Source organism: Equus asinus, chromosome 13, assembly GCF_041296235.1.
Source record: "Equus asinus isolate D_3611 breed Donkey chromosome 13, EquAss-T2T_v2, whole genome shotgun sequence".
In the NCBI taxonomy this organism is placed as follows: Eukaryota; Metazoa; Chordata; class Mammalia; order Perissodactyla; family Equidae; genus Equus; species Equus asinus.
Genome location: NC_091802.1, coordinates 12,619,602 through 12,645,706, shown reverse-complemented (window position 1 = coordinate 12,645,706; position 26,105 = coordinate 12,619,602). Strand labels below are relative to the sequence as shown.

Sequence of the window (26,105 nt, the reverse complement as noted above, 5' to 3'; positions counted from 1 at the left end):
GGCGCTGGTTGAATTGTCTTTATTAACAAATGGGATATCCAAGGCCACTACATTGAGGAGGGGTGGGGGTGGGGAGGGGACGGGGCTACTTGCTGCTCACACTATATACAGATGCAAGCACGGGGGTGTGGAGGGTGAGAGCTCCCTGCTCCCTCCCTCCACTAGGGAAGGGCAGAGGCTAGAAGAGATGGGGGTTGGAAAGGGGGAAATGTTTTGGCTGGCGGGGTCCCCCCTCCATTCCCTGGGGTTTGGGGGGAGGGGAATCATTAAAGTGCTTTCAGAAAATGAGGAAATGGTCCCTGCCCCTGGAGTGGCTGGTGACCCCCCTAAAACCTAGGGCCCAGTGACCCCCCCCAGGGTCTGGTACATTCAAGGGGGGAGCCGGCTCCCCTGACGTGCAAATAAAGGGGCCCAGGGCCCTGCCCAGTCAGCAGCAGCGGGGTTTGGGGTCCAAGCCCCAAGCACTCCCCTTTTAAATGGAGAAAAGGGGGGGTGGGGCTAGGCCCACTCAATTCCTGGTAAGGGGAAGCTGTGCCGCTCCCCAGAAGTTGGGACAGGCACAGTTTTGGGGAGAGAACATGTCAGGGAAGAGGATGGTCACGTGATCACAAAAGCATCAGGGGTCAGAGGTCACGTTCCCAGCAGGCTCCAGTGAATCAAACCAGTAAAAGCAAAAGCCCAGGGAGGGGAAAGAAGGGCGGCCTGGGAAGTCTGGCTGTGCGGGGAGTGGGTCCATGTGGGCCAGCCCCAGTCCAGGGCCCCGTCACCAGTTCATGATGCAGTTACGGTTCAGAGTCATGAAGTAAACTTGGCTGCTGCCCCCGGAGCGGACTGAGGCAAAAAACACCTGGGTGGGGTAGGAGAGAAGTCACTAAGGGATGGGGCAGGGTCTCAATTAACTGGGAGAGGGAGAGAGGGGGAAAGAAAGAGAGATAGAGAGACAGACTGCAGAATTTAGTCTCTCAGAGTGCCCCCCTTCCCTCCCTGCGACAGGAAAGGCAGAAATGCTTGGGGAAGGGGGTAGCTGGCAGACGAGGTGGGGGGGGTGAGGGAATCTGGAGGTCTCAGAAACTGAAGGGGAGGGAAGGGCAGGCTGTGATTGCATGCTGTGTTCCCCGAGGGGCCCTCTTTCAGGACAACTCCACAACCATCTCCTCCCCCAACTCCGTCTGGGGCCCTAGGGTCATGGGGGCCAGACCAGTGCGGGGGCCCGAGCCCTTTCCAGGGGCCTCGCACCTTGTCATTCCGCTCACACAGGAACTTGAGCCTCTGGGCTCGTTTGTGCATGAAGACCCCATCCAGGTGGCCCGTCTCCACAGAGCGGATCTCAATGGCTTTCTCACCCCAGCCCATTATCTGGTTGGAGCAGATGTAGGCTGGGAGAGAAGGGAGTTGAGGGCCAGTGAGTTGTGGGCCAGCTTAGGGACATGTGGTCGGGGGAGGGGGGCACGATGGCACCTCACTCACCCACAGAAGTGGGCATCTCCCCCCACTGCAGCACCACATCCTTAATGATCCGCCCATATGTGTTGACGTAGACGCCCTCGTCCTCATAGCACAGTAGCATCTCCATGCCATCGGTGTTGGGGAGGAAGATGATGGCATGGGGTGTGATCTGGCTCTGGATCTGGGGAGGAGAAGGCAGGCTGGAGTCCCCACGTCTGGGGCCCAGACTGGTGTTCCCACTCTGCCCACAGCCCACCAAGTGTACATGCACAGGGATGTAGATGTCATAGCTGTTCCCCGAGTCGACATCCACAGCATGGAAGCCAGCACTGGAGCCATAGATGACCTTGAGCCGCTGTCCCTCCTCTACGGTCAAGTCAACCAGCAGAGGGCGGTGAGGGAGGTCAGCGAAGGACTGTGGAGGAGAGAAAGGCTCAGGGGACACAAGTGGAGAAGCTGGACCTTGGAGCAGCACTAGGGGTGCTGAGGCTGCGCTTACCTTGAAGGCCATGAATTTGTGGTAGGGTTTGGGGGCCCAGGCATACACCTCCACGGAGTTCTTCAGGGCGATGACCAGGAACTTAATGCGTTCATATTTCACTGAGGGCAGGAAAGAAGAGGGATGCAGGGACTTCCCTTCTTGGGCTGTCGGCCCCTCCCACGGGTCTGTCACTACACCCCAAGCCCAGGTCCCTAGTCTCTGGCTTCAAGGCTTTCTTAGTTAGCTGTTAAGCCCAGACAGACACCTGTGTCTCTCTTCTCATAAACAAATGTGCCCTGGCCGCTCTGTTGTGACCTCCTCACCAACGCGGTAGTGCCCGCAGCCCTCCATGTCCCCCACGGTGGTCCAGCCCTGCTTCTTCTCCACTTCTGGGTCATTGTGCAGAATCTTGTTCCGGAGCCAGGACAGGTAATACACCCGCAGTTTGTTCCTTTTCCCTGAGGAGCGGACAGATACACTCCCTCACTGGAGGTCCAGCTTCTGCCTCCCTGCCATCCTTTGTCTGTGTACCACAAGGGGTGAGAGTGTCACCCCACCTTCCGGCTCCTGGACCAAGGGTGCCCTCCTCCCAGGCTGAAGATGGTGACAGAAAGCCGAGAAACTGAGCCCCCTCCTCCTGGCCCTGCCCCCGCCCTGTACTCCACACACATACCTGAGATGGTGATGAGCAAGTTGAGTCCTTCCAGCACATCCATTTGCTGGAAGCGTCGCCGCCCGATGAGTCCATACACCTTGCCCTGCCCACTTCGGTCCAGCAACATCAGCCCGTTCTCGGTGCCCACCAGCAGGTTGACCCCTGCAATAGGAGCCCTTGGGCAGATCAGAGGCAGAGCCAGACCCTCACCTGACCAGGAGCCCAGGAGCACACCACACCCCTCTTCTCCTCCCCGGCCCCAGCTTACCCCAAAGGGCTGCACAGAGGATCTCGGAATTGAAGCGCTTCTTGTACTTCCGAATCTCGGGGGTTTCACTGTGGGCCCGGGTGTTGGTGGGGTTCACGTTGACCACAGAGCCTTTCCGCACATCATATTGTAGCTGATCGAGCCGACTGCCCTCTCCACCCACTAGGGCTGCAGGGAAGAGGAGAGGGGAGGAGAAGTGGGCTGCTGCCCTCCCTCCGTCTCTCCTGATCCCACCCCCTACATTTGCTCTTGACTCCTCTGAACACTCAGAAGGAAAGTGCAAGACTGGAGAATGGAGGAGGTGCACCAAGGAGTTGAAACAAGAGCCAAAAGGCCTGGCAAAGTCCTCGTTCTGTCACTCAGGTGCTGGGCCACTCTGAGCAATTTTCCTCTTGGGTCAGTGAGGCCCCAGAAGCCCTTGCTGCCTCTGGCCCAGGGCAGGTGCTCAAGCCAAAGGGAAGGCCAGGACTGTGCTTCATCAAGCCCCATCATCAGAAGCCCACCTGTGCTGCTCCCAGGCCTCATCGCAGATCTGTTCTCCCATCCTCACCTGTGATAGGGATGGTGTCCCCACTGCCTCCAGGCTGGTAGATCCCTAGGTCCACAAACATCGTGAAGGAGCTCTTGCCAGGGGCCTTTACGAGCCCTCGAGACTGGTACTGCAGGGGTGAGGGCAGTAGAACACATGAGACCCCAGCCCATGGCCCACCCACTCTGGAACCCTGGCCAACCAGCTCCCAGTGCTCTGCCCTGCCCACCGCAGTGCACCCTCCGCCCCAATAGCCCTCAGACCCCCTGCCCACCCCAGCGGGCTCCTCTCTCCACCCACTTACGTCGCCACCTCCCTCCTTTGAGGGGGGGCTTTGACCTCTGCTGCTCTCGGTGGGTGAGTGGCTGGGCTGGACCACATCCGGCAGGTTTGTGTAACCGTTGCTGTCGGCGTGCAGCAGGCTTCGCTCCTCTTCAGGAGTCTAAAGGAACAGAAGGAAGGGGGCCAGTGCTGGGGCCAAGGAGGGTGCATGGCAGGCGCTGGGAAGAAGGGGGAGCCCACTCACACGCTGGACCACCATAGTCCCGCCCCCATAGGGGGTCTGGGTCCCGGCTATCTCCTCCACGTCGTGGACCACCATGGTGCTGACGCTGTCTGTGTCTCCATCGCTGCTATGGGAGAGAGGAAGGTCATGAGGCCCTCCAGACCCTGCCCACCATGCAAGTGACACAGGGAGCAGAAGAAGCAGGAGGACCAGTGCTTTCAGTCTCCATCCAAACCCCGTATGCTCAGCCGTCACCAAGCAGCCTCTGCCCCACTGCTGGGTGTTCCGTGCTTGGCACTTGGGGAAGGCTGGCCACAGAGAGGCACCTGAAGAGGCCCACTCCCAACTGAGAGGATAGTAGAAGAAAGATAGGAACACCAGCCCCTGTACCCCATTCTCTAGAGAAGGGGGGGAAGACCTGACCAGCAATGACAGCAAGGGTTCCCCACTCTGGGGAAAGAGGAACCCTTTTCCCTCAGACTTGCCCCAGAGCCTCATCCCCTCCCCTCCTGCCTGCATCCTGTCGGCACCTCCGAGGTGGGAGCACCCCTGCCCCCAGGATGCCCCCATACCGGGCCCCAGGGGTATCTCTGCTCCCCTCTGATGGTTCGCCGTTGCTTTCCTCCTCCTCGTCCTCACTGCTCTCCACTTCCTCACTGGATGAAGAGTAGTCCATGGCCTTCTTGGGAGGCCGGGGGGCCTCATCCATGGTCCGCTCTTTCAGCAACACAAAATCCTGCAGGGGAGGAACTGCATGAGGAGGGGAGGGGAAGGGACAGGGTAACAAGAGGGGCTCCCACAAGCAGGCCCCTACTCACTGACCTCACCAATGGCTCGCTTATAGCTCTGGGTGGGGCCACAGGGGAAGGCGGGCAGTCAGGAAGAGGCAGGAGAGAGGGTGAGAGAGGTTAGTAACTGAGAAGTGCCATCCTCTTATCTTGCAGCCCCCCTCACGCAGATTAATGAAGGCCCGGCCCCTGGCACCCGGCTCCTGGGGGCTCCAGAGGCTCCACATCTAGCCCTTAAGCCCCACCAAGAGGAGGCAGGACCACGGCTGCCACCCAAAGACTTACTGCAGGCCGGCCTGGCCGTGAGCGGTGGTCATCAGGCTTGGCTTTGTTCCCAGGGGAGAGCACTGGGGAGCTGTCCAGTTTGGAGGAGGCTGGACATGGCAGGGTGGGAGAGGGAGGTCACCGACTTCTGACAGGAATGGCCTCAAGCCCACACGCTGGGCTGACCTCTTGGGCCTGAGCCCCAGAGCTCAGTGCCATGCTCCATACCCAGCCTGGTCCCCATCCTGCCCCGAGAGTATCTCAGGCCAAAGCTGCCAAAGGAAGGGTCCGTCCTGATGGCAAATGCATCGGGGCCCCAGAGCAGGCTGCCCCAGCCCGGCCAACGTACCTCCCACACGGTTCCGCTCCAGTGAACCAGCCTGGGGGAGGTGCCCATGAGAGGCTGGGAGGACACTGTCTGATCGCTCCCAGCCAGGGTCACTCCTCCTGAGGTCGGGGTTACTGTGGGAGGAGCAGAGGCAGGGTCAAGGAGGCAGGGTGCTCCCCTCCCCGGGGTGCTGAGCTGCACCACAGAGGGAGCCATCACCAGGGGAAGCAGGTGGCAGAAGTGAGGGTGGGAGTGAGTGGGGGGACAACTCCATTACCTACAGGCGTTGGGCGGGCCAGGGGGCTGAGCAGGGGGCCCTGGAGGCTTGGGGGTGCCCCGCTCTGCCCGCCTTTGCAGATAGATTTGCCAGGCGGAGTTGCTGCGAGGTCTGTGGAGGGAGCACAGGGGTGCCGGGGGCGGGGGCAGGGAGGGGGCTGAGGTGACTGGGTTGGGGCTTGCCCACCCCTAAGCGGGTAACCTGGCAAACTTCCCTCTGCCCCCCCTCCACTCCCCAGGCTGCCGCCAACTCCACCCGGGTGTTACCTGGCACGGACAGCCTGAGCTGGCCGGGACCCTCCGGCCCCACTGGTGTTAAGGGCAGTGGCAATAGATGAGGTCCTCTGAGGCACCTGAGGAGAGAAGAAAGAAGTCAGCGTGCCTTGTACTAGCTTGGTGCCGGGCACCCCCAAACACTTCCTCCTCACTGTTAACTCTGATACGTGCTCTCGTCGGCTTTTATGGAGAAGCAAACTGAGGTCAGGGAAGCTAATTAATTTGTGGAAGGTCACGGAGCTGGGATCATAATCCAGGGAGTCTGCCCTCTCATGCTCCCCGAACACCCTGGCATTCTTCCACTCCCACACTCACCGGTGGGGTCACCTCCACACATTCACATGCCGCCCCACCCACCAGAGTGAAGGTAAGCCCTGTGGGACAGAGGCCATGGCGGATGCCTCACCCTTCTCTTCCCCTCCAACCCGGAACCCATTGCCACCTGCCTGCTCCCTACTCGCTCTCCTCTTCCTCCCTACTATTTCTCTGCTCTTTCCTGGTCCTGAATGGTTGTCCTTACCTTGGGTGGGGCCTCATTATCTGGCCGGACCCAGGCTGGGGGGTTCGGGCTGGGGCCAGGCCCTTCGGAGGTGGGGTCTGAATTCTGGCGGATGACAGCTCCTCGGGCGCTGGGCGTGGCGGTGGGTGTGGGGACAGCAGGGTCGGGGTCGTGAGAGGCTGGGAAGGCAGCCAGGTTTCTGGTGGGCTGGTCCTGCAGGGACTGGGATCGGGGTACAGGTGCTGCATATGGCTTCAGTGGGACCCGGTGTGCCACCAGGCTCTGCGGGGAGAGACCAGGGAGGGTGGGCTGCCCGCTCTGTGGCACATCCCCACCTGGGAGCTGGGGCCTGGGCTGGTTGGAAGGGGCAGGTAAAGCCTCTGGCTTCTGATTCTCCATGGAAGGAAAGAGACTCCTAGAGCCCAAGAACAGGTAAGACGTAGGAACAGACACATGCAGCAGCGAGCAGGTGACAGTCTCTGCCAAAGTATCCTGAGGTCTGTGATCCCTGGTTAATGGTGTGTGTGTGAACGTGCACACGTGTGTTAAGACAGGAACGAGGAGAGACTCACCTTGTGTGGTCCCTCCTGGGGCTCCACCGGCCTCTGCATAGGAGGAGTTTGGGACAGGGGTCCTGGGGGCCCAGGGGAGGCCTGGGGGACAGGGGGCTCAGGCCCTGTGCTGCTTGGCTTGGTCTTGGCCAAGGGAGAGTTCTGCTGTTTGTTCATCCTCGTCCTCTCTTCTACCTGTGATGTGAAAGGAAGCCAACCAGGCCAGCTTTTGCTTCCTTGTCCCCACCCATCCCACAGCTCCAGCCCTCCGGCCTGTGGCCCCTTCCCTTCTCAGGGCCCACCAGCGCCGAACAACCTTGCAGCTATCAGGCCTCAGGCAGTGGGGCCGGGAGGATGGAGTCCCAGGTGGCAAAGGAGGCAGTGAGTACCTCTCGGGCCCAGGCTGGTTTGTCAGCGGGGTTAATGCCCCGACCATAATGATACAGGGGCTTCCTGTCCCCGGGCAGGATTTGCTGCTGCTGCTGCTGCTTCTGAAGTTGCTGCTGCTGCTGCTGCTGCTGCAGGGACTTGAGGTAGGCATGCTCCTGCTGCAGCTGCCTCTGGAGACGCTCTGACTGCCGCTGCTCTTCCAGCTGCTTCCGCTTGTATTCCTGGGCCCAAGGGTAGGGAGAGAGGGCTCAGCAGGGTGTGGCCCTGGAAGTTAGAGCAGGCACGCCCTTCCTTTTCTCCAACTGCCTAGAGAGGAGACGTCTTCCCTTGATGCTTGGGTGAATCCCTTCCCCTGAAGTGTCCCCATCCCATTCCAGCAGAGCTCTGAGCACACATCTTCCCAGGGGAAGCTAGGGGACCCCGTTACCAGCAGTAGGGCCTGTTCCTGGAGCAGCTGTTGCTGAAGGATCTCGAGCTGTCGCTGCTCCTCCTCTAGCCTGTGACGGATATATTCCTGGGGGGATGGGGGGTGGGGGGCAAAGGGCAGGGAAAGAGGGAGAGGCGGAGGGGGCGGCGGCGGCGGCGAAGGAGTTGGAGGAGGAGGAAGGGATCAGTGGGGTGAGGATGAGGAGAGCGGGGAAGAGCAATAGAGAGGGCAGGGTGGGATGAGCCCACCGAGGGCAGGGAATGAGGAGGAAGCCAGGGTGGAGGACCATGAGGGAAGGTGCAGGGGAGAGGAGTTGAGGATGGGGCAGAGAGATGGGGAATGAAGGTACAGAGACAGGAGGAGGGCAGGAGCCGGGGTCGGGGGTTGAAGGGTGGGAGAAAACAGAGAGAAAGAGTGAAGCTGGAAAAGATAGGAGGAATCTAGGGGTCGGGAAAGAAGGGGAAGGGTACGGGGAGCAGGGGAGGCGGGCAGCAGGAGCGAGAGGGAAGGCCGGGAGGGCAGGGGTGTGGCGGTGTGCGCTGGGGGCGCTGTACCTGCTCCCGCTCGGCCTGCCGCCGCTCCTCCTCACGCCGCAGGGCCTGCATGTCCTCCAGCCGCCGCTGCTGCTCCTTCTCCTGCAGCTTCCGCTGCTCCCGCTCCCGCCGCTGTTGCTGCGGGTGAAGAGAGGGGTGGTCTTAGGGACCCTACCAGACGCTCAGACAGCACAGCCCTGGAAGGGGCATCCAGCCCATTTCCGTGCCTCCTGGAAGGGGATCCCTAATGGACAGCACGCCCAGGTCTCCTCCTCACTAGGGATGGTGGTGAGTGAGAAGGGCTCCAACTTGTTTCTATGACCCTACACGAGAGCCCACGGGGCTTGGCTTAGGAAAAGTTGCTGTCTCACACAGCTGCTGGCTTGGGACGAGAGAGACTGCTGCCCCTGGAGTGGGCCGAACTGGACAGTACCTGCCCCATCCACTCCTCCACCAAACAAGCAAACCAAACCAAACCAAACAATAACCCCCAGCACACTCCTGGCCTCTCAAATTAACCTCTGCCCGGAGGTCCAAATAGGGTGGGCTGTAGTGATAGCCATTGGCCAGAAGAGGGCAAGAGGCACCAGGGGACAGAAAAGCTACTCCGAGGACAGGGACTTGGCCCCGCTCCTTGGCCAACAGCAGTAGCCCAGGTTGCACTTTACTTTCACAATCTTTCTGACCAAAGAGTCTGCTAAAAAAAGAAGGGAAAAAGCACAACCCCTAAGGGCCATTCCAGTTGGGAGAACTTTGCTGTTCCTATCTCTACAATGAGGATCTGGCAGGCCTGCTCCAGGAAACACCGTGGTAGACACGATTTTCTGTTCTGTTACCTGAAAACAGTATTTATTAAAAGGGATTTGCACTAGGCTCTCTTGTAGCAAGCCAGCTCTGGTGGGCTAGTGGTTAAGATTCGCTCTCACCACCATGGCCCGGGTTCATTTCCTGGTCAGGCAACCACACCACTTGTCTGTCGGTTGTCACACTGAGGAGGCTGTGTGTTGCTGTGATGCCGAAAGCTATGCCACCAGTATTTCACATTCTAGCAGGGCCACCTGTGGTGAGCAGATTTCAGCGGAGCTTCCAGAGTAGACAGACTAGGAAGAGGGACCTGGCCACCCACTTCTGGTCAATTGGACTGATCTAGCACTGGAAGGTGAGAGGATGGCACAAAAAGACTGGGCAGGGTTCCGCGCTACTGTCCACAGGGTCACTGGGAGTCAGACGCAACTCCTCAGTACTAACAACTCTTGTAGCAGGCTTTCCTGCAAATTATGTTTTGTTCAACAAAGACAGGGGCCTGCTCCGGGGAGAGGCATGGACAGTGTGGATGCTTCCAACTATCTACTATTATTTAGATAACTTTTTGTTAAGCCCAGCTCTTCATGAGTTTTGAAATCATGTAATTGTTTTAACAAAAATCTCATCATTTAAGGCAATTTTTTTAAGCAACCTATACCTCTCCTTCCCCACCATGCCCCCTGCAAAATAAATACACTTAAACATGTATATATACAGATACATGCATATTTTAAATTGATGGTAAGAAAAGCAAACTGCAGCTATTTAAAAATAAGATTCTCGGGGCCGGCCCAGTGGCGCAGCGGTTAAGTGCGCATGTTCTGCTTCTTGGCAGCTTGGGGTTTGCTAGTTCGGATCCCGGGTGCAGACATGGTGCCGCTTGGCAAGCCATGCTGTGGTAGGCGTCCCACATATAAAGTAGAGGAAGATGGGCACAGATGTTAGCTCAGGGCCAGTCTTGCTCAGCAAAAAGAGGAGGATTGGCAGTAGTTAGCTCAGGGTAATCTTCCTCAAAAAAAACAAACAAACAAAAAATAAGATTCTCTATTAATTAAAATGAATTTCTCCCACCCACCTACAACTAGTCTGATTGACAAGACTGTACTTTTCAGCAAACCTGAGCCCAAACAACCAAAAGTAAAAGGCGGATGTCTCCATGTTTGGCCCAGACAGCTGTGGAGAGTCGATGCCCAGGGGACTGAGGTGTTTGTATACAGACCCCAGCTCCTGAGATTTAAGGTACATGGAGCTCAACAAACCCAGGGTGGAGGTTTAGAGCCAGTCTTGTCCGTGGGGAACCAGAATGGCTTTACAGAATTGGCTTTGCTCTGAAGGGATGCCGAAGGCACAACCATCCACACAGGGCTGGGCGGGGCCAGGGCGCCCGGGGCCTGGCCTCTAACAGAGGACGGCAGAGCCTTTCCACACAGTCTGAAGGAAAGGGCTGGGGAAGCCCCTGCTTGCTCCTGTTCTCCCCACTGCCCTGAGGAACCAGGGAGCTTCCAGACCAAGGCACACCAGGAAGAGGGACCTGGCCACCCAGGAAGGGGGCCGGGGACAGGGGAAGGACAGCCCCACCTCCTCGACGCGCCGCCGCTCTTCCTTCTGCTCCTCGATGCGGCGCTGCCGCTGGTGCAGGAGGTGTTTGATGTGTGCCTCGGGGTCTCGCTGTTGCTGCTGCTGCTGCAGCTGCTGCTGCTGCTGCTGCTTTAGAGCCTCTGAATTGCTCTTATTCTCCTGCTGGAGCCGGAGAAATTCCCTGCGCAGGGTCGACTCCCCGGGCACGTTCATGATGGAGCTGGGTCAGGGTAGCACAATGGAGGTTGGGGTCAGAATCCTGCTGCTTCCCACTCTCATCCCTGGGCAGCCGCCTGAGCGGGCGCTTTACCTGGACCAGTCTGCCTCGGGTCACTCCACGTGACCGGGATCTGCCTTCCCCCTGCCCAGTCTTGGGCCGTCAGCCTGCAGCCCTGCATCACCCTCGCCCCACCTCGGGCTCATCCATTCGTTCCATTTCTTCTCAGCACTCAGGGATTCGGTTTTAGGAGTCTCTACCTGTCTGTGCCCACCACCCCCAGAATGAGCATCCCCAAGCAAGGACCACTGTCGTCCCCTCAGACAGTAAGTGACGGCCCTCGACCTCCACCGGCCAAGCCCACCTTGGCTCTCCTTCCTCTCCATGGCTGTCATCTTCCTCTTCGCTGCCACTGTACTCGTATTCTGTCTCCTCTGCAGGGGGGAGATCACTGCTGTGTCTTCACCCAGTGCCCCAGACCCCACCCTGGGCTAGGGAAACCTTAGATGGGGACAACCAATAACTTCTGTCTGGATGGCCATGCACCTGGGTCCCCTCCTCCCTCCTTGGAACAATGGGGTGATGGGGGGGGGCCTCAGGTTTGGGCCTGGACAGAGATGAGGATCAGACCCCACAGTAAGTGGGATGTGGCAGAGTGTGTGCGTGCACTCACACATGCATGTACTCAACAGGAAGCTTCTGTAAGGACGGAAAAGGACTCATGTGGAAGGCTGGCTGGGATCAGGCGGTAAAGAGGAAGAACCCCTCTGGGGCTGGAAGTTTGGGAAAGGAGATCCTGGACAGGGAGAGCTGGGCCTGCCTGGGAGGGGAACCTGAAGGGGAGCCAGCAGGGGCCAGGGCTGGTAAAGAAGAACAGGGGCTGAAGTGTCGGAGACCTGCCACCTCCCTCCTCGCCCACTGACCCTTCTCGCCTCGTTTCTTCCGGGATCGGTCGATGTGGTCCTTGAGCTGGATGCGGACCTGCCGCTCCGTGGGCTGGTCGCGGATGAAGGGGAACTTCAGCAGCTGCTCTGTCGGTGGGCGGCTCAGGTATGTCTTGATGAGACATGTGTCAATGAAGTCGATGAATTTCTTAGACCTGAAAACAATGGTGCCACACACTGGGAGGGACCCCTCGGAAGAGGGGGGTTGCAGGAGGAAGAGGGGGGATCATTAATCCAAAAGCCACTTTGACTTCCCTCCTTTCTTCTCCACATCCCAACACCAGCCCCCCGGCCCTCCGGCTGCAGTGCCCCCTGCCAACACCTCTTCTGTGGCACAGACCCAAGCCTGGCCCAGGTTAAGGCAGGGTGGCCTTGTCCAGAGACCTTCCTTCCTGGACCCCCAGAGACCTACCATTTCTTAGACTTGAGTCTGGGTGGTGGGTTCCGAGGGATGAGGAAGAGGGCTCGCATAGGGTGCATGTCACACAGAGCTGGCACACAGAAGACACACCATCAGGCCCTTCTGCCGTGCCGAGAGCCTCAAGGAGCCCTTCTCACCATGATCTCTGGTGATCCACCTCCTCCCTACAGGCACTTTCTGGGCCCTCCCTTCTCTCCCAGACTCCGTACTTACGGGGGGCTCCCTCTGCCATCTCGATGGCTGTGATTCCTAGGGACCAAATGTCACTCTATAGAGGGAAGAGAAGAAGGGACAGGTGAATGTTCCCAACGACTCTCTTTACCCACCATCCGCAGTCTCTTTAGGACCACATTCTGGTCTACACCCCTTCCTGAGGCCCCTCTCCTCCAACTCTGCAATGTCCTCCCATTCACCCAGTCCTCCCATCCGTCCTTTCTTTGCCACAACCCTCGCTGCTAACACGCCATGAGACCTTCATTTTCTTCCCCAAGCTGCCCAAGCCCCTGAGATTTTCAATCAACCCATCACCCCCATCTCACTTCCTGCCCTTGGCTGCCTCCGTGCTCCCTACTTTCTGCTCCATACCCTGTAATCGTAGGTGGCATCGGGGTTCTCATCACAGGCGATGACCTCCGGGGCCATCCAGTAGGGGGTCCCAATGAAAGTGTTCCGCCTGCCCACGGTGCGGTCCAGCTGAGCACTCACCCCAAAATCCACTGGAAAGACATGGAGGGAGGGGTGACATCTGCTCCCCTTGTCTCAGCCCAGCATGTGTGTGCCCCAGGGCAGTGGAGGTCCTTGTCCTACCCAGACACTCCTCAGCACCTCTTCCACCCCACCAACATCCTGAAGAAGCTGACCTAGTCTTCCTGCATCTTGGGGGAAATCCAAGGTGAAAGGACCAAGGGAGAGCATCCCAGGCAGGAGGGGTCAAAAATATCCCCTCTCCCCAGAGGGACCTGCACAGCCCCCAGGGTCATAACAGGTAGCCGGCAAAAAATTTCTTGAATGACTTTTAGCAGGAGGCAGGGCACCCCAGGGGAGGAGATGGGGAAGGGGAGGGGCAAGCCTCCCAGCCAACAGGTAGAATAAAGGGGCCTCTCATTCTGTCCTGGAAGTGAGAGTGCCCCGGCCGCCTCAGAAGGAATCAGCATACCTAGCTTGACCTCGGCATTCTCTGTCAGCAGGACGTTCTGCCCCTTGATGTCTCGGTGGATCACCTTGTGGGCGTGGAGGTGGGCCAGACCCTGGGGCAGGAGAGTTGGGAGGATTAGTCTTGGTGTTGGAATGGGTAGGAAAGAGCAAGGCCACGGACCTGAGCCCAGGCGAGGAGGAGTCATCAGGCTAGACGGGACTGAGCTGAAGGAGCGGCCCCTCTCCACCCAGGAGCCCACATACAGGCAGAGCTGTCGTGGGGAGAATTCCTCGCAGCTGAGGGCTGCAAGCCAAGTGGCAGAGCTTGGAAACAGAGGCACTTGTCTCCTCCAACGGTCTGAGGGTTCCCCAAGGTCGGGACTCTGTCTCGTCCCCACCCCTATCAGGCCATCTGCTCCTTAAAGAGGCACAGTTCCACCCCCTCCCAGTGCGAGGAGGGTCCTTGTGCAGGGAGAAGCTCTAGCGGGGGTGGCCCAGGGGCAGCGGTGAGGGAGGGGCGGGCACTCACCCGGAGAATCTCCCTGCAGATGTAGGCGATGCAGTCCTCCTTCAGGGCGTTTCCTTTGGTGTTCTTTACCAGGTCCGTCACAGAGCCAGCACCACAGAACTCCATCACCAGCTACCAGGGAGGCACGGGAAGGAAGAGCACTGGTCAGGCAAGGCCTCCTTCCCCTAGCAGCCCCCTGGAGGAGGACCAGAGGCCTCGGGGACAGAACTGGTAGGAGCTGGAGAGCAGGGCCTTTGAGACCGCTCGCAAAGGCCACAGAACTTCCAGAGATTTAGAAAGAAAGGGGAAAGACAGGGCAAGTGGGGCTGAAGGAGGTGGTCTGGGAGAAGGAAAATAGAAGTCCAAAGAATCCCTGAAATTGTAGACAAAACAATGGAGGTATGTGCCTTTTCCCTGGGGAAGGGTCCAACACTTTCGTCAGATCCTCATGGGGACCCATAAGCCCAAGGGCCAGTAACACATGCAGTGAGTCAAGCATAGTATTTACATTTTTTAATGGTTGGAAAAAATCAAAAGAATCATATGAAACTCAAATTTCAGTATCCTGCATAAAGCTTTGGGGGATACGTCGACGTCCATTCATTTATGTACTGTCTACAGCTGCCTTCACGGTGCAACGGCTCAACTGAGTAGTTGAGACAGAGACTTTATGACCCACAAAGCCCCAAATAGTTACTATCTGGCCCTGCACAGAGAAAGTTTGCCAATAGCTGACCCAGAGGCAAGAAAGGGGCTAAGAATCAACAATTCCGCAGGTCTGTGAGAGACAGAAACAGGGCAAGGGGCTAGAGAGAGCTGCAGGAGGAACTGGTGCGAGACTGAAGCATAAACCGCACATGGAGGGGTGGCCAAGGCCGGGAGATAAGGAGAGATCCCTGCAGGCATCTCAGCACCTCGAGGGAAGAACCACTGAGACCCAGAAGCAGGGCAAATCAGTCCCCTGGGATCAGTATGCCTGTCCAAACGTTTTCACTGTACGTTTTCCAGAAGCTGCATCCAACGCAGAAAAAAGCTGGACGGGACACGTACATTTGCATATGCAATAAAAGTCCTCTGCATAGGCCTCCCCCTCCAACAGCAGAGCACAGTGGGAGGACAGGAGGACAGTGTTCAACAGGCCCAGAAGGGGGCGCCTGGCCACGTGTGCCCTGCCTCTAGTCCTAGATGGTCTCCTACCACAGTTGATGGGTAAACCTACCTGATGTGCTACTCCCTTTCTTTGTGTGTGAGAGTGTGTGTGTGTGTGTGTGTGCATACACACACCTGTCCCCAGCAAGACTAAGTGCCTTGGAGGCAGGGACCATGACACATGTCTATCTGTGCAGGGTAGACAGAGGTGCTCAATAAGTACTTGTCTGGCAGACTGCTGGGAGGGGAGACAGCTCCAAATCCCCACAGCCACGGCCATGCACCCTACTGCTCTCTCCTGGGGGCTGAGCTGAGTACCAGGAAGGGCGAGGCCGGGGAATCAGCTTGGCACCAGCGTCAGGCCAGGGAGGGCGATGACTCTTAGGAATGTTCTGCCAAGAGGGAATTTGGGGGAGGCCCAAAAGAGCCACAGCAAGCCCTGGTTAGAATAATCATCCAGAAGGGCTTGTGCACTGTCGGGAGGGGTCTGAGCCCTGTGGCCGCCCACAAATATTTTGGTCTGTTGCTCTCCCAGGAGCTGTGCACAGACAGGAGAACTGATGGCCTAGCCTCCCTGTGGTCTCTTTCAGCCCTTGCTGGGATTCCATTGCTCATTATTCATTAAGTGCCTGCTGGACACAGGGTAAGGGCACACTACCGATCAGGGCAAAGGTGGGGGCAATCCCCAGACCCCTGCCACCAAAAGGCTCAGAGGACAAGAGGCTGCAATGTGTGGGAGGCTCCGTGTGAGTCAGGAAGTCCCTCTGGATCAGACACGGGAGAACTGTGTAGACTGAAGGGGAGGGCTGGCAAGAGGAGCCTGGGGACTGACACTGAGTTCAAGAGCAGCCTGGAGCCAGGGAAGGGCAGGGATGCGCAGCCAGGAAGGCTGAGGGCACTTCTCACCCAGAGCTGGTCGTCGTTTCCAGGGGGGCTCTTCTTGATAAAAGCCCCATAGTAGGTGGCAATGTTGCGGTGGTGAGAATATTTTTTCAACATGTTGATCTCCTGTTTGATCTCCTCCTCCTCATCCTGGGTGAACAGAGGAGGTGAGCCCTGAGAGTCTCCCCACCCCCTCCTCAATGCTCCCACCCTCCCTCTGCCCCTCACCACTCCCTACCTCCGTGACATCCATGACCTTGATGGCAGCCAGCTGCCCAGTCTTGACATGCCGACCCTGCAGGACAGAGAGCCAGGCATGGAGGGATCTGGGTCTCCACTCAGGGAGGGCTGGATTCTGGGAGAGGCCACACCTTTTGGCTGTTTTCTGTCTTAGAAAGTGCCCCTCACGGTGGCTAGACACCTCAGTTTGTGGGTTGGTCACAGGGGTAGACAGAGGGCTACAGAAAGACTACGGAGCCTGGATTCCAGGCGCTGAGCCTGATGAAGACCAAGGGTCTCCTCCCATCCAACACTCGAGAGACAAGCGAGAGACGTATGTTGTCCTCCAGCCTCTAGGGCTTGGACTTCCTACAGTCTGACAGAGTGAGCAACGCAGGGTACTTTCTCCATCCTCAGCTGGAGCTGGAGGGAGCTGGGGAGGAGGCTGCGGAGGGAGGGGTTCTGCCTCTCTGGCCTCTTCTGTGTAAGATAAACTGCCTGGGTGCTTTCTCGCCCCGTCCCCTCTGGACGGGAGTCCTTTCCCAGAATCACCACCCCCCCAAGCCTTTTTATTATTGTTGACAGGAAAGAACAAAGACAGCTGAGATTTTAGGGAACTGGGGGAAACACAGAAGGGCTGACACGTGTTGATGCCCCATCACCAAAGCTAATGGAAAGAAACTTCTCCTTCGAGAGTACGTCCCCATCTTCCCCACTCCTCCCTCCTCATCCTTCTGAGATCGCTAGCAGGGGCCATCTCAGGCTTGGACAGGAAAGCCCAAGGCTTCCTGGGGAAGAGCAGGGTGGGTGGGGGAAGGCAGCCCCTTGTGCAGATGGACATGGGTATTGCCAACCATGGATTATTTTTATCCCCAGCATTCATTTAAGACCCCAAGCCCGGAGAAGCAGAACATAGAGCTACTATTTCCATGGCAACGACTAGGCAAGAGATGGGGGGAGGGGGGTGCCTGTTCCCCAAAGCTTACAGGGAAGAAGGGTAAGAGAAAGGCAGGTGGTCCTAATGATCCAGGACCACAGACCCCTGAGATGCAGAGGAGACTCGCGACAAGACAGCATTGTGTCTGGACACAAAGAAGCACGGCATCTGCTCTGGGGGCCTCCAGCTCTGGGGCAGCGTCCACCTTGAACATCTCTCTGCTGTGGCCACCTCCCCTCACCCAAGCATGACCAGTGGTCAGGCCACGTGAGAGGCTGGGCTGGCCAAGCTAAAAGCTACAATCAGTGGCTGAGGCAATGCCACTTCTGTGGGAGAGAGGCAGCCTCAAAAGCAGAAGGCCTGAGCTCTGGCTCCAGCCCTGCTGCAGGCCAGCTGCGGGAGCTCAAGAAACCACTTCCCCTCTGCAGGTCAACCATTAGGTCCCACCAACTCCAAGTCCTGTGGGTCTCTGTGGTCTTGGGAGGAGCCAAACCTGCACCTTTGGTTGAGCTCTGCTCTGAGCTCCCAGGTGAGCTCTGACACACATGTCCCCAGACCCTTCCTACTGCCCTCATATGTGCTGTTCCACACTCCACCCAGCTCTAGACCTGTTCCTGCCACACCCAGGACTAGTTCTAAACTCAGAGGCAGAGGCCAGCAAAAACAGCCCACTTCCTGCTGCTTCCTTCCCTTCCTTCCTTGTATTCTCCTCTCTTTCCAGGTCCTCGCTCCACTCCCCGGGAAGGGCCCCCAGCCTCTGGACTCTCCCACGGCCCGCCCCCAGATCTCTAGGCCTGGGGCCCACTTCTTCCACCCCTCCTGAGAGGGCCCCCTGGAAGAGGGCCACGCTTCTGCACCACCAGTCTCACCTTGTACACCTGTCCGTAGGTTCCATTGCCGACCACCTCCACCAGTTCAAAGATTCCAGCAGGGTCCTGGGGGCAGAGAAAGAATAAGGTGTCAGGACTTCAGAACAGGGTTATGTGGCTCGTGGGGTGGGAAGACGTACTCAGTCAGGAGATGAGTGAAGAACTAACTAGTACATTACGAGGGGGCTTCAAGGCGCCCCTGATGGCCAGCTGCCCTTCTCCTGGATTGGTTCAGAGTTCGTTTTCTATGGGAAACATCAGAAAGAGGTGACAGCAAACAGAAGTCAGAGCCCAGCTGGCTTGTCAGACATGCTCCTGATTTCAAAGTCAGTGATAAACACTGAGAGTGTGGGCTCATCGGCAAAATGGGGATCCTGAGTACCCATCTCTGGGGTTGGTGTCAAGTTTAAATGAGGCAATGACCATAAAATGCTCAAGACAGTGCCTAGCACAGAGCGTGTACACAATAAAAGTTAATTATCATTGTTGTTATTTTAGTTTTTAAAAGCAGGGATGGGGAAAGCTGGTAGGGGCTGGAATTTGAGTCATCCTTCTGTCCTTTCCCCCCTTCCCAGTCCTCCCAAGACCCTGGGCTTCCAGGCCAAGTTTTGGGGCATTTGTGGGTAGAAGGGACCTGGGGGTGGGGGATAGCAGGTGACAATGAGAGGCCGCTGGGAGGGGCAGTGAAAAGGGAGACCTTTCGGTTCCTACTTTCCCGAGCCAAGTGGTGCCAGGAGGAGAGGGCCCAAAGGGCTCAAACAAAGCTTCCAAAGAGGTTCACTGCCTGCTGGGCTGAGAGCAGGCAGGCTGGCTGAGCAGCACAGCTGCTGGGAGGCCACCCACACCCTCCTGGCAGGACTTCTTTTTGAGAGAGAGAGAGCGGGAGAGAGAAAGAGAGAGAGAGAGAGAGGTTGGGAGGTGGAGCGGCAGGCTGAGAGCCAGCCTCGAGCCCTCGAGCCCAGTGCTGTCCGCACTCCCAGCAGAAAAGGCTGGTGTTTCCGGGTGTGGGCCCCCTCCGGCCACCTGAAGGACTGAGAGGGGAGGCACAAAGTGAAGATGTCACTAGGAAATAAACTCTCCAGGTAATGCTTAGGTCTCCGTGCTGAAAATCCTAAAAGCATATAATCTAAAACTGCTTTCTCCTTGATTTTGAAAACCAATATAGAATTTCTAAAAAATAAATAATACCAAACAAACCAAAAGAACCCTTGAGCCTCCATGCACTGCCATCAGCAGATGGAACAGAACCTGGGCGTGGTGGAGACAGGGAGACACCAGCCCGTCCTCACTGCGCGCTGTCTTTGCCCATTTTCTCAGAGTGGGGATGGGAGGACTGGAAACGTACTCTGCTCCCTGTGCTTCCCCGTCAGAGCATGTGTCATCATGCACCGTGGCTGTGTACTTACTTGTCTGTCAGTTCCCGGAGGAAAGGGACTGGACCCTCTTTGCTGGCTAGTGTGGCAGCACTAGCCCAGGGCCCGGCACATGGCAGCCTGAAAGGACATCCCAAACCTGCTCCGGGGACACTGGAGCGAAGCTGCACAGGGGCTCCTTCTATGAGCGCCAAGGGGCCTAGGCTGACCAGACCAAGAATTTCATGGTTCTGTGTTCAATTATTTAGCTCCAGTTGAAGGTCTAAAAACACAGCAGCCCCAGGAAAGGGAGAAACTGCCCCTGAGTGGAGGCTCAGGAGAGGTTTGCCTCAATCTGAGAGCTGCAGGGAACCCTGTCTCAAGAGGACTGAAGAGGAAGGGAACACAGTTCCCTCACGCTCTCCCCAAAAGAAGGGCCCATCCATTTCGGGGCCTCTGAACTCGGACTCTTGGGAAGTCCCTTCTTACATCTAACTTAGTTCTTCTGAGATGGATGGAGACAGGAAAAAGGACTCAGGGTCATGATTTTCTGGATGCTCCTAATCTAAGAGGGTAAAATATGATGGGCCTGGTAGAGTCATCCACGCTATACCATCATCTCCTCAAATCAGCACAAATGGATTCATTTTGCAATCCTGGCTCCGAATTTGTCTTGTTCCTATACATTTGGGAGGCACTGAGTGATGAAAGAACAATCTCTGAGGTCAGACACGCTGGGCTGGGTTCAGATATTGATTTAATGGTTTCAAGCCCATTTTCTGACTCACAGGTCAGGACGACCACGCCTTGAAAGAGTTATTCTGAAGATTAAGCTGAGAGCACGCGTGTGGCCTGGCAGCCATGGTACCTAACACCCTCCAGAGAACGCGCTCCACAGAGCCGGCCCTCTCCACTCAAGGGCAGCACCATTTTCCACACCAAATCCTGCCTCCGCACCGTTCTCTACTTCCCCTCCTTCCCTCTCCGCATCAGTCACCCAGCCTTTCTCCCTTCAAAGTGTCCGTTTGTCTCTGCCGCTCAATTCCTGAAGCTGCCACCCCGGACCACTCCCTTCGCTCCTCCCTCACCACTCTTCCCACTGCCGGATTAACCCTCCTAACACGGCGCCTTCCTAATTTTACTCTTCTGCCCAGAACCCACACGGCTCCCCACTGCTTCCAGAAGAGTCCAAACACCTCAGCTTGATATTTAAAGTTGTCCCATCATTAACCAACCACTAAATATTTTCTGAGGAGCTACATCTATCCTGCACCGGGCTAGGCCCTAATCAGGGAAAATCTATAAGGCACCTTTCTCTTATTTCGTCCATCTGTTCAATATTTACTGAGCACTCAGTTAGGCACAATGAGGAAGTCAACGGTACATGAGGAACATGGACGGCCCCTCAAGGACCTTATAATTTTATAGACAGGCCAAGTCCCCCAACAGCAATATGTAGCAGTGTTTGATCACATGCCGTCAGAGCAACTGACAGCACTAGAGGCATTAGGAACTGCTCGGTACAGCGTTCAGAGCACTGGAGAGTGACCTTCTAGAGGGAACTTTAGCATCAGCTGTGTGCCCCTGGGCAAGTATTTAACTGTTTGGGGCCTCATCTTCCTCACACAAACTAAGAAGGTGTTGCACTGGGTAAAAAGTCTGTTTCATGGTTTCAGGGACAGAATCAAATTCTGGCTTGGAATCTCAGGCAGGCTTCCTGGAGGAGACGGTGTCTGAGCTGGGCTTTGGAGGCTGATTAAGTTTTCAATTGGTGACAGGAATTTAAGAGTGAGGAAGGCCATGCCATGCTGAGGGACAGCAGTCTGGGTTTGGATGTTGAGTTTGAACGTTAGGGGACACGGAGGGGTAAACGTCTATCAGGCAGTTAGAAACAAGGGCCTGCAGAGAAAGATGTAGAGGACGCTCACGAGTGGGAGAGTGGGAGAGAGGAGATAAGAAGTCCAGGGAGAGTGTATGGGCAAAGGAGGAAAGAGCCAGGGCCAGCCTTGGAGGAATGGCCAAGCGCTACACACGGGAGAGGAGGAGAAGAACAGACCCCAGCGGAGGAAATGGTCAGAGAGGACTGAGGACAATACCACTGGCCTCAGCACCCAAGAAGCCCTGGGAACCTCTGTGGGAACTGCAGTTGAGCGAGCAGAAGGCAGACAGAAGGGCTGGAGGAAAGGGGAGCAATGAGGAAGTGAAGGCAATGGGTACAGCACTCTCTCTAGAGAGCTTGAACTTGAGAGGAAGGGGAAATCAGATGATGGCTAAAGGAGGCAGCAGGGTCAGACAAAGGGGTTTTCAAGATAGGGAAGATCTGTCATGCTTGTGGAAGGGAAAAAGCTAAAAAGTGAGACTGATGATGTTTGACAAGTTAACCTTTTATGCTATGTGTGTATATATATGGAAGTGTGCATTGCCACAGTATGCAGCTGCATCTCCCACCGGGTTACAGTTGTGATAAAATACGGCAGAGCCCACTCTCTCTCATACACATACCCAAGGATTCCGAATGCCCAGAAATGTGTCACAGTTCTAATATGATTCGTGCATTGATCTGGCTTCAAATGTGGGCCCTTCGACTACGCACTTGTCTGTGTGCTTGATCACGCTCCTCAATGGTGACTAGAAGAGGCGCCTCCAGAGGGAGGGGCTGCACTCCTGGGAAGCCCCAGGCGGCCCTGGCTTGCCCTCTGCACGCGGGCACAGCTCTGTCCGATGCTGTCACTGTAGGCCTTCCCTTGCTGTTTCTTGGCACTCAAACTCTTTGCTCTCAGCAGCTGGGTAACTAATGAGAGGAGGGAGAGAGGAGGACAAGAGAGGAGAAGTGAAGAGACACTGGTCTTCTGAGGTAAAGAGGAAGAAAGATGAGGGAGTTCCATGAACACCCAATGACCTTGACTTTAAGGACTGCGTAGGAGGGAAGACCATCTGCTAGGCAGGAGGGAGGTGGGGGGCCCGAATGAGGTGGAAAAGCTCAGGAACAGCCACGAGACAGGGGGCTTTAGGGTGGTGGTTCTCAGACGTCAGGGTACATGAGAATCACTTGGGAGGCAGACTCCTAGGATCCGCCTCCAGAGACCCTCATGCAGCACCACAGGTCTGGGGAGGAGCAGGCCTCTGGATGTTTAACAGATGCACTGCTGATTCTAACGCAGAGGGTCAGTGGACCCACTGTGAAAAATGCTGCACCTTAGGCAGTTACTAACAGGTGAACAGAAGGGGTGGGATGATCTAGGAGTGGCAGGGATCTGAGGGAGGTCAGGCAGCCTGCGCAAGCGGTGGGTGAGCAGCATCTGGGTGATTAATTCCTGCTCTCTCCTGCAGCAGCTCTACAGCACCTGTCTTCACTCACTCAACTCAGGCCCATTTTTTTCCATGTTCATGTGGCCAACTGTGCCTAAAAATGACCTCTCTCCTTTCAGCCAAGCCAAATCTCAAGTTTTTTTCCCAGGAAGTCTTCTCTAGCTCCTCCAGCCCACCACAAGCTATCCTACCCATGAATTTCAATCTCAATTTCACCTCCATCATGAGTTTAAGTTTCTCACGAACAGGAACAAGTGGATATAATTTTTTAAGTAATCTAAGAACAAGACAAGATTATCCACTCTTGCCACTTCTACTCAGTGTTGTACTGGAAGTTCTAGCCAGGGAAATTAGGCAAGTAAGAGCAATAAAAAGCAACTGAATTGGAAAGAAAGGAGTAAAACTATCTCCATGTGCAGGGGCCGGCTCGGTGGCACAACGGTTAAGTGTGCACGTTCCGCTTTGGCAGCCCAGGGTTCGCCGGTTCGGATCCTGGGTGTGGACATGGCACCGCTTGGCATACCATGCTGTGGTAGGCGTCCCATGTATAAAGTAGAGGAAGATGGGCACGCATGTTAGCTCAGGGCCAGCTTTCCTCAGCAAAAAAGAGGAGGATTGGGGGCAGATGTCAGCTCAGGGCTAATCTTCCTGAAAAAAAAAAAAAAAAAACCAACAACAAAAAAAACCCTATATGTGCAGATGACATGATCTTGCATGTAGAAAATCCTAAGAAATCTAAATAAACTATTAGAACTAATCAGCACGTTCAGCAAGCTTGCACGATACAAGATTAATATACAAAAACTAACTGAATTTCCATATTCTACAATGAATAATCCAAAAATGAAATTAAGAAATCAATTTAATTTATAATAGCATCAAAAAGAATAAATTTAACCAAAGAAGAGTTAGATGTATACACTGAAAACTACAAAATATCTTTGAAAACCTAAGCAAATGGAAAGATAGCCTATACTTACGGATCAAAAGATAATATTGTTAAGATCTACAGATTCAGTGCACTTCTCTCAAAATCTCAGCTGCCTTTTTTGCAGAAATTGATAAGCTTCTCCTAAAAATCATAGGGAAATGCAAGGGATCCAGAAGAGACAATCTTGAAAAACAACAAAGTTGGAGGACTCACATTTCCAATTTCAAAACCTACTACAAAGCTACAGTAATCAAGACAGCGTGATACTGGCACAATGACAGACATACGGATCAATGGACGAGAATTGACAATCCAAAAATAAACTCTTACATTTGTGGTCAATTGATTTTTTGTGGTGTGTGAGGAAGACTGGCCCTGAGCTGACATCTGTGCCAATCTCTCTCTACTTTACGTGGGATGCCACCACAGCGTGGTTTGATGAGCAGGGCTAGGTCCGCCCCAGGATCTGGGCCTGCGAAACCTGGGCTGCTGAAGTGGAGTTCGTGAACTTAACAGCTACACCACCGGGCCGGCCCACCGTGGTCAACTGATTTTTGACATGAGGACCAAGACTATTCTATAGTCTTTTCAACAGATGGTGCTGGGACAACTGGATACACACATGTGAAAGAATGAAGTTGGACCCCTACCTCACACTATATACAAAAAGTAACTCAAAATGGATCACAGACCTAAAAATGTAAGAGCTAAACCCATAAAAGTCTTAAAAGAAAACACGGGAATAAATCTTCACGACTTTGGATGAGGTAATGGTTTCTTACACATGATACCAAAAGCACGAGCAATAAAAGAAAAAAATGATAAGTGTGAGTTCATCAAAATTAAAAACTTTAAGAAAGTGAAAACCCACAGTATAGAAGAAAACATCTGTAAATTCTCTCTCAGATAAGGGACTTGTAAATAAATAAGGGACTTGTATCTGATAAGGGACTTGTATACATAACATAAAAAGGACTCCTCACTAATAAAATAACTCAACAATAAAAAGACAAATAACTTAAAAATGGGCAAAGGATCGGAATAGACAGTTCTCCAAAAATGATATACAGTGGCCAATAAGCACACAAAGAGATGTTTAACATCATTAGTCACTAGGGAAATGTGAACCAAAACCACAAGATACCTCTTCACATCCACTAAAAGGGCTGTAATCTAACGGCACTGGCCAGGGTGTGGAGAACTTGGAACCCTCATACATTGCTGGTGGGAATGTAAAATGCTGCAGTTACTTTGGAAAACAGTTTGGCAGTTCTTCAAAATGCAAAACAGAGTTATCACACGACCCAGCAATTATACTCCTAGGTAGATACTTAAGAGAACTGAAAACATACATGCACACTTCACAGCAGCATTATTCATAGTAGCCAAAAAGTAGAAACAACCCAAATGTCCATCAACTGATGAGTGGATAAACGTGATATACCCATAGAACAGAACATTATTTGGCAATAAAAAGGTATGAAGTAATGACACATGCTACAACATGGATGAACCTTGAAAACGTTAGGCTAAATGAAAGAAGCCAGTCAAAAAAGGCAACATACTGTATGGCTCCATTTATGTGTAATGCCCATACTAGGCAAATCCACAGAGACAGAAGTAGATTAGTGGTTTCCAGGGGCTGCATGGAGGGCAGAATGGGCAGTGACTGCTAATGGGTACTGCGTTTTATTTGGGGCTGACGAAAATGTTCTGAAATTAGATGTTGGTGACGGTATATCTGTGAATACACTAAAAACCACTTTAAAATACTTTAAAAGGATGAATTTTGTGGTATGTGAATTATATATCAATAAAGCTGTTATAGGGGTCGGCCCGGTGGCGCAGCAGTTAAGTTTGCACGTTCCTCTTCAGCGGCCCATGGTTCGCTGGTTCGAATCTTGGGTGCGGACGTACACACTGCTTGTCAAGCCATGCTGTGACAGACGTCCCACATGAAACAGAGGAAGATGGGCACAGATGTTAGCTCAGAGCCAGTCTTCCTCAGCAAAAAGAGGATTGGCAGCAGATGTTAGCTCAGGGCTAATCTTCCTCAAAAAAAACCCAAACTAACTCCTTCAGGCAGGTTCTCCTGTCTTTTTTAGGGCTGTGGTTGTTAACTTTTAGGTTAGTGAATGCTGTTAGGGGGCTCTACAAGTCCCCCTGGAAATTGTACGCAAAATTATGTAAGGCAGATATGTTTATCTGGGGAAAGCCTACAAGAGATTCTCAACAGATTTGGGGAATGCAATAAAAATTAAAAACCTCTTCAAGTTGACAATGCAAAAAAAAAAAAAAAAAAACCAAACCAACAAATAAATAAATAAAGCTGTTATTAAAAACAAGAATCCTGAAGGGAGTCAAAAGGTACAAACCTCCAGTTAAAAAATAAGTAAGTCTTGGGACGAAATGTACAGCATAGTGACTATAGTTGATAATACTGTATTACATATTTGAAAGTTGCTAACAGAGTAGATCTTAAAAGTTCTCATCACAAGAAAAAAATTCTGTAACTATGTGTGGTGATGGATGTTAACTGACCTACTATTATCATTTCATGGTATATACAAGGGTCAGGTCACTGTGTTGTACAACTGAAACTAATAGAATACTGTATGTCAATTATACTTCAATT

General features: G+C 54.5%; 1 protein-coding gene across 26 annotated transcripts in view; it reads right to left on the bottom strand.

Annotated features, from left to right (window-relative positions):
* The window catches only part of MINK1 (misshapen like kinase 1), a 50,403-nt gene continuing 24,298 nt past the window's right edge, over positions 1–26,105 (bottom strand). The window contains exons 2-34 of one of the 26 annotated variants that reach the window (XM_044744810.2): positions 17,879–17,944; positions 16,092–16,148; positions 15,878–16,003; positions 13,844–13,954; positions 13,337–13,427; positions 12,766–12,896; positions 12,394–12,448; positions 12,172–12,250; positions 11,739–11,914; positions 11,180–11,249; positions 10,599–10,818; positions 8,238–8,354; positions 7,684–7,770; positions 7,256–7,477; positions 6,888–7,061; positions 6,337–6,597; positions 5,808–5,893; positions 5,542–5,652; positions 5,286–5,398; positions 4,958–5,046; positions 4,707–4,730; positions 4,457–4,620; positions 3,906–4,011; positions 3,684–3,821; positions 3,401–3,509; positions 2,851–3,018; positions 2,601–2,744; positions 2,251–2,385; positions 1,946–2,046; positions 1,712–1,861; positions 1,468–1,627; positions 1,237–1,376; positions 1–847 (exon numbers count right to left, since the gene is read on the bottom strand). In XM_044744810.2, the coding sequence (XP_044600745.1) occupies positions 764–847; positions 1,237–1,376; positions 1,468–1,627; positions 1,712–1,861; positions 1,946–2,046; positions 2,251–2,385; positions 2,601–2,744; positions 2,851–3,018; positions 3,401–3,509; positions 3,684–3,821; positions 3,906–4,011; positions 4,457–4,620; positions 4,707–4,730; positions 4,958–5,046; positions 5,286–5,398; positions 5,542–5,652; positions 5,808–5,893; positions 6,337–6,597; positions 6,888–7,061; positions 7,256–7,477; positions 7,684–7,770; positions 8,238–8,354; positions 10,599–10,818; positions 11,180–11,249; positions 11,739–11,914; positions 12,172–12,250; positions 12,394–12,448; positions 12,766–12,896; positions 13,337–13,427; positions 13,844–13,954; positions 15,878–16,003; positions 16,092–16,148; positions 17,879–17,944 (4,065 nt within the window). In that variant the 3' untranslated portion in view covers positions 1–763. The remainder of the gene's footprint in view (positions 848–1,236; positions 1,377–1,467; positions 1,628–1,711; positions 1,862–1,945; positions 2,047–2,250; positions 2,386–2,600; positions 2,745–2,850; positions 3,019–3,400; positions 3,510–3,683; positions 3,822–3,905; positions 4,012–4,456; positions 4,621–4,706; positions 4,731–4,957; positions 5,047–5,285; positions 5,399–5,541; positions 5,653–5,807; positions 5,894–6,336; positions 6,598–6,887; positions 7,062–7,255; positions 7,478–7,683; positions 7,771–8,237; positions 8,355–10,598; positions 10,819–11,179; positions 11,250–11,738; positions 11,915–12,171; positions 12,251–12,393; positions 12,449–12,765; positions 12,897–13,336; positions 13,428–13,843; positions 13,955–15,877; positions 16,004–16,091; positions 16,149–17,878; positions 17,945–26,105) is intronic. The other 25 variants (XM_044744811.2, XM_044744813.2, XM_044744812.2 and 22 more) reach the window with 25 other exon arrangements.